Here is a 15,150-nt window from a genome sequence, read left to right as displayed (position 1 = left end):
TAGGTTGGGCTAGGCGCCCTCCCACAATACTTTCAGGGTCTGGGTCCAGGGACCCAGATTCCCATCCCCAAACAGACAAAGGGGCTGCTCCATTAATGTTTTTTACTAAAGCACCCACACAAGTTTCTGTGCAATATACAAACACGAGCTGGCCCTGGGGCTAATGCCTTCCCTCTGAGACAGGGAGGCGGGAACCATACTGATCCAAACCCCACCTGCCACCCATGCAAATCCCAACCCCAAGATCCCAGGCAGCGACACAGCACCCACTCTGGTCCCCTCCTGAGGCTGCTCCTCAGCAGGGGGCCACCAGTTTGCCCCCTACAATGTTGAATGAAAAAGGTTTCCCCTCCCCTGGGAGCAAGGGGGATCCCCATGTCCGACAATTCCCCCTGGAAGCAGCACTGCCCCCTAGTCATACCTCCCACTCTTCCAGGCCCTAGGGGACTCAAGGGAGGGGAAACTGAGGCACAGAGAGGTGGAGTGACCTAGCCCAGGCCACTCGGTGAGGCAGTGCAGGGGCTGGCCCGACCCTGACAGTGAGGGGGGGTTGGGATGGGGAGGGGCAAAAAGGAGGGTTGACCCCAGAGAGGGCCACACTTGAGGGGCCTCCCCGGGATGGAAACCTCCCCCCAAAGTAGGTTCTAAAACTTCCAGGTGCAGCTGGGGGGGGGGCCTACTGAAGATCCTCAAAAAACAGAGCCCACAGTCTCAGTCCTGGGGATCCCCCACAGAGCAGCCTCCAGCCAGGCTGTAGGTCAGTCCTCTGGCAGGCAATCCTTGGCACGGGAGCCTTTGTCCGTTAGTGTCATCCCCGAGGGGGCCATGATGGGGGCCGCCCAATGTCCACTGTGATGTTGGTGAAGAGCGGCTGCCGAGACACTTCCAAGACCTGGTACCGCACTGACCCAATGCCATCCTGCTTCATGGTCAGGATCGTGTTTTGAATCTTGGTAAACCTAGACAGAATGGAAATGGGTCCAGATCAGGGCTCACCGCCAAACCCAATGTGGGATCTCTGGGGCCAAGGCGCAAACCATCCTGGTTTCTCCCAGGGGTGAGTCGATTCTCCTTGCTTCCCCTCTACCCTCCACCTGCCTGGAACCTTTTCCTCTTGCATCTACCCTCAAAACAGAGATCTCACCTCCTTGAGTCCAAATTGTGACACCCTTACAAATATTTCTCTCATCTCAGACCTTCCAAGTCTTAGTATCAGACATGAGGCATCCCATAGGCACCTCAAATGCAACGTGTCCTGTATCAGATATATCTTTACTCCACAAACCCATTATCTCTGTGCCATCTTCTCTGTTCCTCATCCTTTAGTCACTCGTTCACCATCTATTTATTGAGCAGTCCCCATAAGCCAGGCTCTACTCCAAGCACCAGGGACATAGCTGTGAAAAGGACAGCAAGGTCCTTCCTTCCTCTTATGACAAGTCTATTCTACTAGGGGAGACAGGTAACAGACAAAAACATGTCCGAGTACTAAGGGAGATAGGAGAGGGAGACCAAGATGACTGACTTGGAAGGGGTGAGTATGTGATAGCAAGCTGACAGCAGGGGGAAGAGCATTCCAGGCAGAGGTAATAGGCCATGCTGACTCTAAACTGAGAATGAGAATTTGCGCAGTTGACTGGCTAGAGCTTACTGGGTCAAGGGAAGAAACAGTAAGATTAGCTTGGAGGTTAGAGCATGTATGAGCAGGGCTCTGTAAGTCAGAGGAAGCAGGTTTTTTTTTTATTATTCTGTGAGAAGACAGAGGGATTTTTAGCTCAGTTTGGGGGGAGGAAGGGAACATGAACTATAGAAGGGCAAGGGGGAAGCAGGGAAACCAGTGAGAGGTCATTGCAGTAGTCCAGGCAAGATGACAGAGGCTGCACTAGAGAAGAGTTCACAAAGGGAAAAGTGGATGGGATCAGATATGTTTGGGGCGTGGCATTGATATGACTTGCTGATGGTTGGGTCATGTAGGATGAGGGGAAAAAGAATCCAGGAGAACTCCTAAATTTGAGGCAAAAACAGGTAGGTAAATGGAACCACCATCCAGAGTTTCTTTAGCTAGAATGTCTTGTTGTCTTGCAACTTCCCCACCCAAGGCAGGTATCACTGATGATGGCTATTCCTAAAACAGGACCAAGGCTCCTGGCATTCTAGAGCTCCACTCCCACCCTCATCCCAACTGTTTGGATCATCCCCATCCTTCTGAGCTCACATTCCTCTCTGCAGCCATCCCCACACTGAGCACTCTCTCTCAGATGCCCTAAAGCCTTCTTCTCCCAGTCTCTCGTCTCTTCCCTGTTCACCGTGGTTTTTATCTGAACTGCTTTTTCATCAGCTCCCTGGACGCCCGGTGCTTCACACTCTGCCAAAGATCAACCCTACATCAGTGCAGCAACCTCCCTCCCCCACTCTTACACCCTGGGTGCAGAGCAGAACAACCCCACTGTTCCAGCTGGGGCATACCAGCCTCATGCCCAGCACACCTCCCGGGCCCCATTGATCTTTCAGGACTGGTGGACTTCCCTTCAGCGCCACCCAGCTGCTCTGCCAGCCCTTCACCTTCTTCAAGCTCAAAGGGTGATCCTTCTAAACTCCCAAATCTGATCCTGCCACTTCCCTGCTTAAAGCCCTTCCATGACTCCCCAGCACCCCTGGGACAAAAGTAAAACTCCAACCTGGGATTTGAGACCCCCAAACACCCAGCACTGACCCCGTCTACTGTCACTCCCAGCCCTCAGAAATTTTAATACCTGAGAGTTTTACCCTTGGTTTTACCAGGCATGTTCACATTCCAAACTCCTAGACATACTATTTCCTCTTCCATTAGCCTGGTGAATACATCACTGTGCCCAAGGTAGGTGTATGACAAATATTTGTTGAATGAATAACACTTTTCAAACTCCAGTGTAGTATCACCTCCTCCAGGAAGCCTCCCACCATCACTCTGCCAGGACAGCACCTTGCCCTGATCACCTTATGCTGTAACTGCCAGTCTCCCTCCCTAGAGTGAACTTTAGGTGGGATATCCAGCTCTGGAGCCCTCTAGCCCCAAGATTTGGCACCAGACAGTCCCAAGCACTGTCAGGAAACCCTGGTCTACATTTCACATGCCCTTCGGCACACCTCCCAGCCAGCATCAGACACCAAATGTTGCTACATCCTCAGAGACGGGAGCTGCCTGCTCCAATCTCAGAGGGGCCAGTCCTGTCTTTCTGGTCCCCGCCCTACACTGCTCAGGCCGCCTTTGCTGGTCCCCAGGACCAGAAGCTAAGCCCAGTGCCTGCTACATCTCGTCCTATCGGCTCTGGCACGAGGGAGGTCTGTGAGGGCACTTATGTGAAGACAATCTACTCAGTGATGATCTGAGCCCTGCCTTTATTTAGTCACCTCGAAGAACCGGGCCAGGGGTGAGAGCTGTCTGAGGTGAGGCTGAGCTGGGCGGTGGGAAACGGGATCAGCGGTGCTGAGAGTCATCTCTGAGAGCCAAGGCTCAGGGGCCTTGGAATCCCCTCTGGGGATCCATGGTACTGGGGTCACGTCAGGGAGTACGGGGTTAGGGGCCCTGGGGTCAGGGGTGCTGGGGTCACCTCTGAGGGTTGGGCTCGTTATGCTTGTCCCGGTCGTGCTTGATCATTCGGTAGCGGCCTATGCGGATGTCTGGGCGCGAGATCTTCATCCCAGTCAGGGAGATCCTGGGGACGGGGACAGACGGACTAGAGCAGGCACCAGGAAGGGCAAGGAGCCCCGCCCCCTCTGCTGCACCCTCTCACACCCAGTCTGCTCCCCACCCAGTCCCTACTCACCGGTTGAAGATGTCGTCATCCTCACCACCCCAGCCCCAGTACTCATTGGGGAAGCCATTGATTCTCAGAAACTGGGCTTTACTCAGGCCCGACACGCCTCCAAAGTAGCCAGCATAGGGCAGCCTATGGCATGGGAGGGCACGCGTCAGTGAGGGGCCTGAGGGGATTCCCGATGGAGGACCCGAGATGGGGTGGGGGGAGAGTGTGCCCAGGAGCCAGGAGCAAGGGCCTGGGTGTGGTGAGGGGAGATGGGGGTGGTGGGGGTGGGGAAGTCTGGGTCTGGCTGCAAAGGGAGCCCTCACCGGAAGCCGAACTTGTCCACAGCAATGGCAAAGTGGCGGGGCTGGTCACCACAGTGGTACAGGTTGCGGTCATCCATGGGGACCAGGTCCACGTCACTGAAGATGAAGCAGTCGTAGGTGGCGTCCTCCTTCAGCGCCTCTAGGAAGCCTACATTGAGCAGCTTGGCCCGGTTGAAGGTGTCCTCACCATGCTGGGGTTGGTAGAGAGGACAGGTTAGTTCTTGGCCTGAGACTGGCAAGCACCTGCCACTTTACCGCTGTCCACAGCAGTCCCCTTGGGCCTACTACCCAACGCCAACCCCACGTGGCTCCTGCAGACTCTTAGGATTAAGTCCAGCTCCTTAGCCTGGACCAGCCTTCCAAGGCCTTCCATGATTTGGCTCTAGTCTTCTCTCTGGCTGCTGGCTTCAGACCCCAAGGCCCAGCTCCACTCCACTCCTCAGGGGCCCAGAACATGCCAGACTCCTTGCTTAAGCCTTGGTGTTAGCAATGCCCCCTGCCTGGAACGCTCTCCTCTGCTTGGCAAGCCCATCTAGAAGGTCTCCCTGACCAAACCTCCTTGCCAAGTATTATTCTTTATTCCCTCCTGTGTGCTTCACGTGTGCCAGTGGCCACTTAAACTGTGATTTCGAGGTATTCCATTCGTTCCTTCACTCAGACACACCCTGTGGCCCTGTCCCTTGTGCTAGGTGCCGTCTTTGCACCACTGGGGATCCTGGAGATGGGCGGCCCTGAGCACACTATCCCTGCCGAGCACAGTCATGAAGTGAGACAACAAATGCCCCAAATGACCAGTGTCTAAGAGGCAGAAACCACAGGGACTGAACTACTGAGCCTTGGCCACCGGACCTCTCTGGCTCATATGGATCCACATCCAGTCTCTGGGCAGCCTCTGAGGTCAGGACAGGACTGGGCTAGATTCTCTTGTCTCCCAACCAAAGGACAAGCATGGGCTCTACAGGCAGTCATAGTCCAGTGAGTCTGGGGTCCTCCGAGAAATGGGGCTGCAGGGCCAGATCTCCTTGAGGCTGGGACCCTGGCCATGCAGGCCCAAGCTCCAAATTCTGGCCAGAACAAAGAGGATTCTATGGAAGGAAGTGGCCCCTGAGCCCCCTGCCCCAACACACAATCTCTAGGCTGGAGCCAGAGAGGTTCCTGGAGAAGGGGTCTTTGAGTGGGCCCTTCTGGAAGCATGGAAGGAATAGTGTCCCTTCCTCTCCACCAGCCAGCCTGCGCCCAATGGGACGGGAGTTGCTCCCTTGGAACCCTGAACTGCCCAGCCCCCCTAGCTCTCTTCTCTCCTTCCCCTGTACCTTCTCTCCCACCAGTCCATTTTCTCCTGGCTCATCAGCACTCCTTTCTAACCTCTCTCACCAGCCAAGAGCCCTAAGTTTCTCCCACACAGCTCATAAACATGCGCAATTCTCTCCCATCTGAAAAAAACCTCTCTCTAGCCACCGCCCTACCTTTTGCGTCCCTTCTTGGCAGAGATTTTTTTTTTTTTTAAGGCGTTGTCTCCAATTGGCTATTTCCATTTTGTCAAATCTGATTCCTTCCTCAACCCACTGCAATCTGCTTCCGCCCCCACCATGCCCCTGAAATGGCTCTCGCTGGGCCCACCTTGTTGCTAAATCCACTGGCCGCTTCTTGGTCCACATCCTTCTTTACTCCCCCAGCAGCCCTCATGCAGCTGCCATGCTTCCTTCTTGACACTAATTCCTGGGCTTCCAGAACACCACATTCTTCCAGGTATCCTCTAACCTTTCCAGCCAACCTTCGCAGCCTCTGTGCAGTCTCTCTTTCTCCGCCCATCTCTCATGTGCTGGCTTTGTCCTCTCAGGTCCCATGCTCCCTGGGCAGCTTAGACGTTGTTGTTTTTAGGGACCATCTACATACAGAAACCTCTCTCCACCTCAGACCTCACTCCTAGGTCGACTCATTTGTCCAGCTGCCTGCTAAACATTCCTCTGACACTTCCCCCAGGCACTCAAACTCCTCACATGCAGAAAAGAATTCAGAGTCCTGCTCTCCCCCAGACCTTGTCCAGCTCCTGTGTTCCCATTTCGCTCACAGGCACAGCCATCCACACAGCAAACAGCCAAGACAGAAGCCCTCGAACTGTCCTGGTGTCTGCCTTTCCTTACTCTGCACTGTGTGTCCCACCACTCTGCCCGACTCATATGCATGTTCACTGTCTCCTTTCCCCACTGGCTACCCTGCCTCTTGTCTCCCGTTCCATCCCATTCTCCACATGCAATCAGAGCGATCTTTCTAATAAGCGAACCTACATTACTCCCCCTTACAACCTTACAGTAGCGCCCCACCTCCTTCAGTGCATTTCAAGTGCTCAACATGCTTCCGAAGACCCTCTGGATTTGGCCTCCGTCAGCTCCTCTGGCGTCATCTTTGTTACTTCATGTTGGACCCCACACGTCAGCCAATAATTCTGAACACACCAGACCAGTTCTCTTGCTGGGGCCTCGGTCCTCCGGGTCCCTCTGCCTAGAACACCTGCCTCCTCCGGTCCCTCTACGAGCTGATGCCTGTTCATCCCTCAAAACCCATCTCAATCATTGCTTCCCAACCCCAGGACAACAAGGCCTCTTGCTGCTCCCAGAACCCCCTGCTCCAACTCCAGCTACACACCATCGTCCTGGAGTCTACAGGGATCCAAGTCCAATTCTGGGAGTTCTCTGTGGAGAAGAGGTCCTGCGTCAGCTCCTCTCTGGGCCCCAGTAGCCAGCCCTGGCCAGGCCCATGGCAGGGCTCAGATGGTGAGCTGAGTTCCTGGGCCTAGCTGTGACCAGCACTTGGCCCTAAGGTAGATTTCACCCCTCTTTCAGAGGCTAACTCTCCCTCTCCTTGGGGCCCTCAACATCTCACAGCCAGCCGACCCTAAGCCGCCAGTGCCGTGGGGTGCGGCCCACCACGGGTGGACAGTGGGGCTCATCACCACTGAGGCCATGTACACACCTGCCAGTGTGCGTGCCAACACTCACACGCACATACCCCCCCTTCATGCACTCACACATACCTTCCTACGTGCACACTGACACGCATGTACCCCCACAGCTACCTTCACATATCCACACAACCATGGCAGACAAGGACCCACGAGCGTCCCCAAACCCACACATACACCAAATAGATACACGGGCCCCCACACCCACAGGTGCTCATGCCCAGCCTGGGGGTCACGAGCAGCACACCTGGTTAATGACATAGATGCCATAGCGCAGCCGCTGTCGCCTCAGGATGGGGTGCAGATAGTGGAGCCAGTAGCGTAGGTGGTGCTCCCGGTGTCGAAAGGGGATGATGACTGCCACTGTCTGGGCTGGGGTGCAGTCAGGCGGCGTATAGCGGCCCCCCAGGAGCACGCCTGGATTCTCCCTCTGCACCCGCTCCAGTGGCATGGGTGACGTGAACTCAATCAGCAGTCGGCCCACTGCAGACAGGACGGTGGCAGGAATCAGGCCTTCATCAAAATCCAGGGACACCAGCCCTCTCCCTCAGCCTGGGGGTGGGCAAGGGCACCCCAGGAATAGCCCTCTTACAACAGACCTGAACCTTTGGCATCCCCGTGGGTCAAGACAAGTCTCCATTCCCCCAGTCAAAATGGTGAGGTCCTCTGCCCACCCCTCTAGGCAGGCCCTACCCTGCAGGCTCACCAAGACCAGGTGGCAAGTCAGGACAGGGTGGCAGGATGGGAGCCGTGGAGCCGGGCCGGACACTGGGGGCCTCAGCGAGCCCAGAGCTGGGGGCAGTGGTGTTGGGCCGGGAGCAGTTGGTGCTGCTGCTGGCAGCTGGGTGAAGGGCACGGGCAGTGCCACGGGCACTGAAGCGGCTGAAGAAGGCCAAGTGCTGGGCGTAGACGTCAAAGTAGAGGATGACGGCCACGAGAAAGTGCAGCAGGCAGAGAAGGAGCACAGCCTTGCAGACGCGCTCCAGCGTCCCCCCTAGCAATCTGCTCATCCCGCAGGCGACCTCCGGCCCACCCAATGGGCCCGGGCATCCAGCTGCCGGCCTGAGCAGGGGTAGGAGAGAAACCGACCCAGCAGGTCAGGCCAGATGGGCAAAGCTACCCCCCAACTCCCGCCCACTGCTCACACTTACGGACCCTCATCCGCACACTTACCTGCTTATACCCTCTGACACTCATGGACTCACATTTGACCTGCAAATAGGCACACAGACAGTCCCTGGCAACTCACTGCTCACACATCTTCACACACCTGAGCACTCATCTACATACACCTGCTTTCCTCAGCCTCGCTGACACACACACAAGCACAGCCTCACACACCCTCACACTCAGGTACATGCCCTTACTGCCTGACTTTACACATACACATGCCCATGGATTCCCAGGAACGTGCGACATGCGACCTCTGACCACACTGGTTCATACCTAAACATGGAAACACGTGTACCTACAGACCCACACGGGTACCTGTGCCCCAGAGAATAGACACCCCCCAAGGCAGCATCCTCAACCCAGGACTCATGATGTGAGGAACAGAGACCATTTACTGAGTAACTACCATGCAGGAGCGCTTTATAGTCATGACTTCACTTAGTCTTCCCAGGAGCATGGTGGGCGGTGGTTTGGCCAGACAGGTCTCAGTGGCAAGCAGGCCAGGCCAGCTGGGATCAGGTTGGGAAGCGGCCCTCAGCATCCAGTGGCCCAGTTATGGACAGGATGTTTATGGGATCCCTTCCTTCTGGAGCAAGAGGTAACAATACAAGGTGGGGCACAGGACACCCCTCCCCTAAGACCTCCAGGATTGGGATGAACTCTTTGGGGTCTGCCCAGCACTGATGGTTCTGATTCCCAGAAGGGGGACTACCTGGGCCCTGGGGACAGATATACGGGACTCAACATGGCAGGAAAAGGTCTTGCCTGGGCCATGGCTCCAGCTGTGGTTCCAACAGAACAGCAACACTTCTGTGGGCACTTCTAGCAGTGCTTCAGGGAGCTGGGTGCACCTCACCCACAGGTACACAGTACCAGACAACCTCACAGACACCCTGGGTCCCAGCTATAGTCACCTGCACTCAGACACAGAGAACTACAGAGAGTCAGGGACACACCCGATGACAGTAACACACAGAGTTACACACTCACAAACAAAGCCGCTGATACTGCACTTACCCAGCCATACCTACAATCTCCCGGGTAGCTCACAACACCCAGCCCCACGTGCAAGCATCCCCACACCTCCTCGGGGCAGGCAGGGGTTCTGGGTCAGGCTGACCGCCAGGCTACGAGATGCGTTTGGGCGGGGCTGGAAGGCTGAGCCGCTTGAACACGTGGCACCCGGGACGGAGGAGGCAGCAAAGACCCGGTGGGTGTGGAGCCTGGGGTGGGGGGGCGTGGATGTGGGGCGGGGGCTGAGGCAACTGGGAAACGTGAGTGGAGCGCCTCCCCGCTCCACGAGGCCGGGGCAAGCAGGGACAATAAGGGAAGCTGGCCGGGGGCGGGCAGAAGAGCCCACGGGGAGCCGAAGGATGGGGGTAGGGTGGGGTAACGCTAGGCCAGGGTCTGTCCGCCAGCGCCTCTCACCAGGTCCTGGGCGGGGATCGCAGGACCGGGTCTGGAATCTCGGGGCCCTGGACTGAGGGACGCGCGCGCTTCCCTCTCACCCGGCGCTCGGGGCTCAGCAGGGGGTGCCGCTCCGGTTGGGGCTGGCTTCCGGGCTCCGGCGGCTGCAGACTGCTCCATCCCCCATGGCCCGGCCCCGCCGCCTCCCGCCGCCCGGTCAGCGGCCCCTGGGCCGCTTCCCGCCGCCGCCGCGGGCCATGGAGCGGAGCCGCCCCGGGGGGGCAGGGCGGGGCCGGGCGCCCGGGCAGACCCACGGAACCGCGGACAGTTGGACCACAGTGCCGCCGCCTCCCTCCCGCGCTACGGCGCCTCGGAGGGGCAGGCTCGGCCGGCGCGCCCGCGCGCGCGCCCCCGCGGCCCCCGCCTCCAGCGGGCCCGCACCCGCTGCGCGCCTCCGATGCCCGCTCCTGCCCGCGACCAAGTGCGATGGAGCGAGGGGACGGAGGTGGCACAAGACCAGGAAAGAGCGGAAGAAATCAGGCTCATCCAAGGAGGTGCATTCGAGGTCCTGACTGGGGAGGGTGTGGATGGGTCAAACCCGTCTCGGAGGAGCCGGGTCTGGGTTGGAGCAGGAACTTAGCCAAAGAAAGGTCCTGGAAGTTAGGCCGACTAGGGCAGGGAGGTGAGGGATTTGTCAGCTCATTGATGGAAGCATAATTCAGGGGCGTCCAGCGTCCAGCGGAGGGGGCTGCTAATGAGACAGGACCCTTAAACGCGCGGATAGAAGTGTGTAGCAGGGGCCTGACGGTGACTGGGGTTTTAGGGTAACAGGAGATTGGGTTAGAGATTGGATAGGAGTGGGAGGAGCTGGACGTAGCCCTAGGGAAAAGGAATCAAATTAGTCACTGGCAGGGGCTGCTGCTGGGATGGGGGCAAATGAGTTCCAAGCTCCACAAGGCTAGGGAGAGATGGCATCTGAAGGTAGAGCCAGGTAAGTAGATGTGGCCGATTTGGGCTTGGCAGACAGAGCCCCAAGGACATAGGACTAGGAGGACACCCTCCTCCCTCCCCAACACAGACATCTGGGACTATAATCCCAGACTCCCTGTGCCCTTCAATAACCATGTTCAGGGCAGCGAGTCCTCAGTCCAGCACCCTTACCTCCCCACCCAGGAGCCAGCTCTGTCTAGAGCAGAGACTGTGTTATGAGTCAGAAAGTGGCAAGAGCCTGGCATGAGGTTGAGGCCTATAGGCCTGTTTACTCTTCTTCTCTGAAAGGAGGTGACGAAGGAGGGCAACAGAAGCGGCACGACCCAGACAAATACCACATTTATTTCACAAACACTGGGAAGATGGGTTGGGGCTGGAGGTGGGACCTGGGTGCACAGCTGCAGGCATCAGCAGCCCACTCCCCACACTGAAGATCCAGCCAGGTAATGCCTTCAATTCGACAGGCAGCAAGAAGTGAGCGCAGGGAGGGCTCTGAACACCAAGCCCCTTGAAAGGCTAAGGGGCACAGCTCCAGCTGTCCCAGGAAAACCACAAATAAATAAGAGTGGGGCACGGCCCCACCCACACAGATCATCTAGTCACCCATCTTCACTGTGGAGGTCTGCAAAAGAAGAACAGGAGAAATCAGGTAGGGACAGAGGAATAGACAGTGACAAATGACGGAAGATCAGACCTAACTAACTCATGGTAGGATGGACAGACAACAGATGGATGACTGGACCAGGATGCAAAAGCAATGACAGACACAGATGAACAGGAACAACCGCAGTTAGGCTGTAGGACATACAGATGGAGAGAAGTGGCATATGAACAGTGCCAATCACCAAGAGTCAACCCAGTCAGGCACCCACAATCACTCTCAGACCCTCACTCAGGCTGATTCTCAGCCACAAACTCACACATTGTCAGACAAGACACAATTCAGACACGCTGTCCTACTGACAGCACAGATACACAAAGGCCATGAGAAACGGTGAAACACACAAGACAAACTGATAAAGATAAAATCCCAACCCAGTCTAGACTACAGAGAAATAAAATAACAGAACAAGAGAGACTAAATGAAACATATATACACAAAGTAACAGAGAGAAAAAACAGGACAGTTGTCAATGTTTCCAGATTGAAGACAAAATTAAGTTGAAAGTTTCAAAAGTGGAAAACAGGAAGATGGGAATGAATTGGTGAAGGCTGTTGAGGGGTTCAAGTGGAGAAAGCAGTACTGCCGCTCCTCTGGAAGGAAGGTGAGCCTGGCTTAGGGTCAATGACAGAGGTTCCCCAGGAGGATTCAGCACCTGAAGGATTGCAACAATGACCCCAAAGAGGCCGATGGCGCTGCCAAAGATCTCCACGATGAGAATCTTCACAAAGAGGCTGGGGTTCTGTGCGTCAGCCAGGGCGGCTCCACTGCCCACAATGCCCACGCAGACTCCACAGAAGAGGTTAGACAGGCCCACTGTGAGGCCAGCTCCAAACATGGAGTAGCCTGGGGGATAGAAAGGGAGTACTGAGGCCGAGCCAGACACAAGGGGAGATGAGGACAAGGGCCCCATGTGGACTAACGGGGCCAATCACCACCCTGACTTTGCAAAACAGGCCAAAGTAGGTGACAGAATATCAAAATGAGGAGTCTAAGCTTGGGGTATGACGGGGGAAGTAGGTGTGAAACCCCAGCGTTTTGCCTTCACACCCACCTACCTGCATGATAGTTTCGATGGCCAATGGCTTGAGGGTCAGTGGCACTGAAAGGCTAAGGGAGGCAGAGGAGTGTCAGAAAATACCCTTACACCCTTCCCCCACCATTGCTAAGCAAGGTACAGAATACACTGAAATGGATGCCCACCCCATCCTGGTCCTCCATACCTCAGCCATGTTGCTAATGACAATTGCCATGATTATGCCATAGATAGCCACAGCCTCACAGAAGATGATGCTGGTGGGCAAAAGGAATGGAGAGAAGAAAGAGATGAGAAAGAAACCCAACTTTCCTCCTCTAGAGTCCCTAGCCACCTTTCCCCCACTAGCATCCACCCCTTTGGGAGGCTGGTCAGGAGCAGCATGTCAGGTCAAACACACAGCAGTTCCCAGTGCAGATGGTTCTTCCAACTTTCCAAGGGCCCTAACTTACCTGACCAGGTTCTTGGTCTTGATCCTAGGGGCCTTCACCCCTCCCCCAATGATGGATGAGCCAGTAATATAGATGCCCCTGGTGGAAGGACAGAAAACCAATGAGCAGAGCCCAAGCTTGTCACTGCCCCCAGGGTAACTAATAACCCAATGACACCACCTGCTATGACTCAGCCCCTCCCCCTAGTCACACCACCCCAACACTCACCATGCTGCCCCAACCACAGACAGGGAGATAGCTAAGCCAATGCCCAGGTTTGACCACATAAAAGGGGAAGTCTCGGTCAGGAACCTGGTATGGAGACAGGAAAGCAATTCAGCCCTGGTGGAGAAGTGGGCACAAACCGCCCCCCTTCCCCAACCCTACCAGTTCTGGATGCTAAGAACAAAAGATTTCGTATCTCCCAAGGTCCACATCCCAGGCAGCTGGGGATGGGGTGGAGGAAGGAGCTCAGGTCAGAAAAGGAAGGCTGCAGTGAAGCAGCTCCTAGGGGAATCCTCTCCCTCCCCTCTCCTTCCCTTACCATGCAACATCAAAGCGGAAGCCCAAGTCAAAAATGGTGTAGCAGATTCCTGCAGCAGTGAGAAAAAAGGGGTTAGGGGCTGCTCTCTATAGAGATGCTCCCCAACTTAGACAAGAAGTTGCTGCCCAGCTGATGGGCCACCTCCCGAAATGTCTGCCTATTCCTACGTCAAGGGAGCTGCACGCCCTCCACTCCGCGCGAAACCATAACTGTCTATACACATTCCTCTGCTCAGGCCTCAATTTTCTGCTACTCCCTCAGTAACATCAGTGACACCATGGTCTCCCTCAGTGACACCACCTCCTAAACCAAGACCCTTCTCGTGCAGCTGCCTGCAGACTTGAATATCCTGGAGGAAGGGTGAGAGCAAGGGCCCTGGCCAGGCCCCACCGGATCCTGCCGGCCCAGTCCCAGTCGCTGTTTACCCAACAAGCTGGGGGATGGAGGACACGGGAAGGCTACTCCACCAGGAAAAGAGGAACTGGAGCAGCCGGCTCGTGACCCAAGTAGGCCGGTCAGGAGCAAGAAGAGGACGACAGCCGTGAGACGGGGGAGGGGGACGGGAGCGACAGAAAGCGACCAAGGCTGCTCTCGCGGCCCCCACCTATCCCCTTCCGCGCCCCTCCTAAGCGGCTGGAGATCCGGGTCTCGTCTGTCGGGGTGTGAGGCCCCGACAGGCGTAAGGCAAGTCCCGAAGCCCGAGGTACAGAGCCTGCGCTGGGACCCAGTATTCCCGGGATCCCACGTCCCCCGCTGGGCTCCAGCCCGGCCAGTTCGGCCCAGATGCTGGCCCGCCCACCAGGGCCCGGCCTCACCCACGACGACCATGCAGGCCCAAAAGGCTACGAAAACCCCGGAGTAGAGGAGCGCTAGCCCCGTCATGGCGGCGACGACGGCGGGGCGCGGGTCGGTGGGGCCAGAGCTAAAGCTACGTCCCTGCGTCCACCGTCCGCCCCGCAGTCCGTCCTCCCGCCCCGCACTGTCACCTGACTCGCCCACGTGACGCGCCGGCACCACGTGACCCCGCGCCGTGCCCTGCGCCACTGCTGGTCCAGAACTTGGCGACGCCGGAACTGTAAGCGCTGAGGATTGTGGTTGTTGTAGTCTCACGCTTCGGCAGAGACTCCGGCTCTAAGTGTATCGACATCTGACGGGTCCCGCTCGCGTCTCTCCAAGCCTTCTCCTGCTCAGCCCCGACACTCCGCCCCGTTTCAGCCCACCAGCCATGCTTTACACCCAAGCCTGCTCTTGGGCTTCCCTAGCTTAGCCTCCAAGCCACGGGCCTCCGCCCTTCCCTTCCTACTCAGATCCACGAGGGTGTCCTGCTCTCTTCTTCGCTCAAGCTGCTTCCTCTCCCTGAAGCACGCTTCATAGTTCTCACACTATCGCCTAACAACTCCTGGTCCTCAGAAATCATTTTCCCAGGAGGCCTTCCCTAACACACAGGCAGGGTGACGCACCTGCTCTGGGCTCCCCTTCTGCCCTAGTGATCCTTATGAAACTTCAGCAAGATCATGTCACTCTGTTTAAAATGCCCTGGTGGCTCCCATTTCACTCTAACGCCACAGTCCTTTTAAAGGCCTACTAGTCTTCTACCAGTTTACTCTGGACTTCATCTCCTAATACTCCCCCACTAATTCTCCTCTGGCTTCACTGGTGTCTTTGCTATTCCTTGAACACACCAGCCATACCCTCCCTCACCACACTGACCTTGTCCTTGTACCCTCTGCTTCTAATTATCCCTGTGGCTCACTCTGTAACTTCCTTTTAGTCTTTGTTCACCTTCTTGAGAAGACTGTCTCTGACCACCCTGTTTAATAATGCAACCCCCGTCTCCC

General features: G+C 56.5%; 2 protein-coding genes across 6 annotated transcripts; both read right to left on the bottom strand.

The window, feature by feature from the left end:
• Positions 1-85: 85 nt before the first annotated feature.
• Positions 86-10,049, bottom strand: B4GALT2 (beta-1,4-galactosyltransferase 2). 4 transcript variants are annotated; one of them, XM_074334597.1, is made up of 8 exons: positions 9,672-9,809; positions 9,261-9,466; positions 7,777-8,132; positions 7,318-7,553; positions 4,109-4,299; positions 3,807-3,929; positions 3,591-3,695; positions 86-959 (listed from the first exon to the last, which is right to left on the bottom strand). In XM_074334597.1, exons 2-8 carry the CDS (start codon positions 9,266-9,268, stop codon positions 809-811), a joined length of 1,170 nt encoding a protein of 389 aa, XP_074190698.1. In that variant the 5' UTR covers positions 9,269-9,466; positions 9,672-9,809; the 3' UTR covers positions 86-808. The 4 variants fall into 4 exon arrangements, with proteins under 4 accessions (XP_074190698.1, XP_074190701.1, XP_074190699.1 ...); XM_074334600.1 differs by lacking the exon at positions 9,261-9,466 and having other exon boundaries at positions 9,672-10,049; XM_074334598.1 differs by lacking the exon at positions 9,261-9,466 and having other exon boundaries at positions 9,752-9,891.
• Positions 10,050-10,961: 912 nt separating this feature from the next.
• On the bottom strand, positions 10,962-14,304 carry ATP6V0B (ATPase H+ transporting V0 subunit b). 2 transcript variants are annotated; one of them, XM_019751071.2, is made up of 8 exons: positions 14,128-14,304; positions 13,313-13,361; positions 12,997-13,080; positions 12,790-12,867; positions 12,525-12,594; positions 12,360-12,411; positions 11,957-12,147; positions 10,962-11,262 (listed from the first exon to the last, which is right to left on the bottom strand). In XM_019751071.2, the coding sequence occupies exons 1-8, from the start codon at positions 14,192-14,194 to the stop codon at positions 11,236-11,238; spliced, it is 618 nt and encodes a 205-aa protein (XP_019606630.1). In that variant the 5' UTR covers positions 14,195-14,304; the 3' UTR covers positions 10,962-11,235. The 2 variants fall into 2 exon arrangements, with proteins under 2 accessions (XP_019606630.1, XP_074190703.1); XM_074334602.1 differs by lacking the exon at positions 13,313-13,361.
• Positions 14,305-15,150: the final 846 nt, after the last annotated feature.

This window comes from Rhinolophus sinicus, linkage group LG06 (genome assembly GCF_036562045.2).
Source record: "Rhinolophus sinicus isolate RSC01 linkage group LG06, ASM3656204v1, whole genome shotgun sequence".
In the NCBI taxonomy this organism is placed as follows: Eukaryota; Metazoa; Chordata; class Mammalia; order Chiroptera; family Rhinolophidae; genus Rhinolophus; species Rhinolophus sinicus.
The sequence above is the reverse complement of the archived record's forward strand: the minus strand, read 5'-3'. Positions and strand labels throughout refer to the sequence as shown.

Excerpts from the sequence above, each read along its gene's own strand:
- ATP6V0B (XM_019751071.2), bottom strand. The coding sequence starts at position 14,194 with ATGACGGGGCTAGCGCTCCTCTACTCCGGGGTTTTCGTAGCCTTTTGG. Across the intron at positions 13,081-13,312 it reads TTCCGCTTTGATGTTGCATG|GTTCCTGACCGAGACTTCCC; the intron begins GTAAGGGAAGGA and ends TCTCCATACCAG. Across the intron at positions 12,412-12,524 it reads TCATTAGCAACATGGCTGAG|CCTTTCAGTGCCACTGACCC; the intron begins GTATGGAGGACC and ends TGCCTCCCTTAG.
- B4GALT2 (XM_074334597.1), bottom strand. Across the intron at positions 4,300-7,317 it reads GCATCTATGTCATTAACCAG|CATGGTGAGGACACCTTCAA; the intron begins GTGTGCTGCTCG and ends TACCAACCCCAG. Across the intron at positions 3,930-4,108 it reads GTGGACAAGTTCGGCTTCCG|GCTGCCCTATGCTGGCTACT; the intron begins GTGAGGGCTCCC and ends CCCATGCCATAG.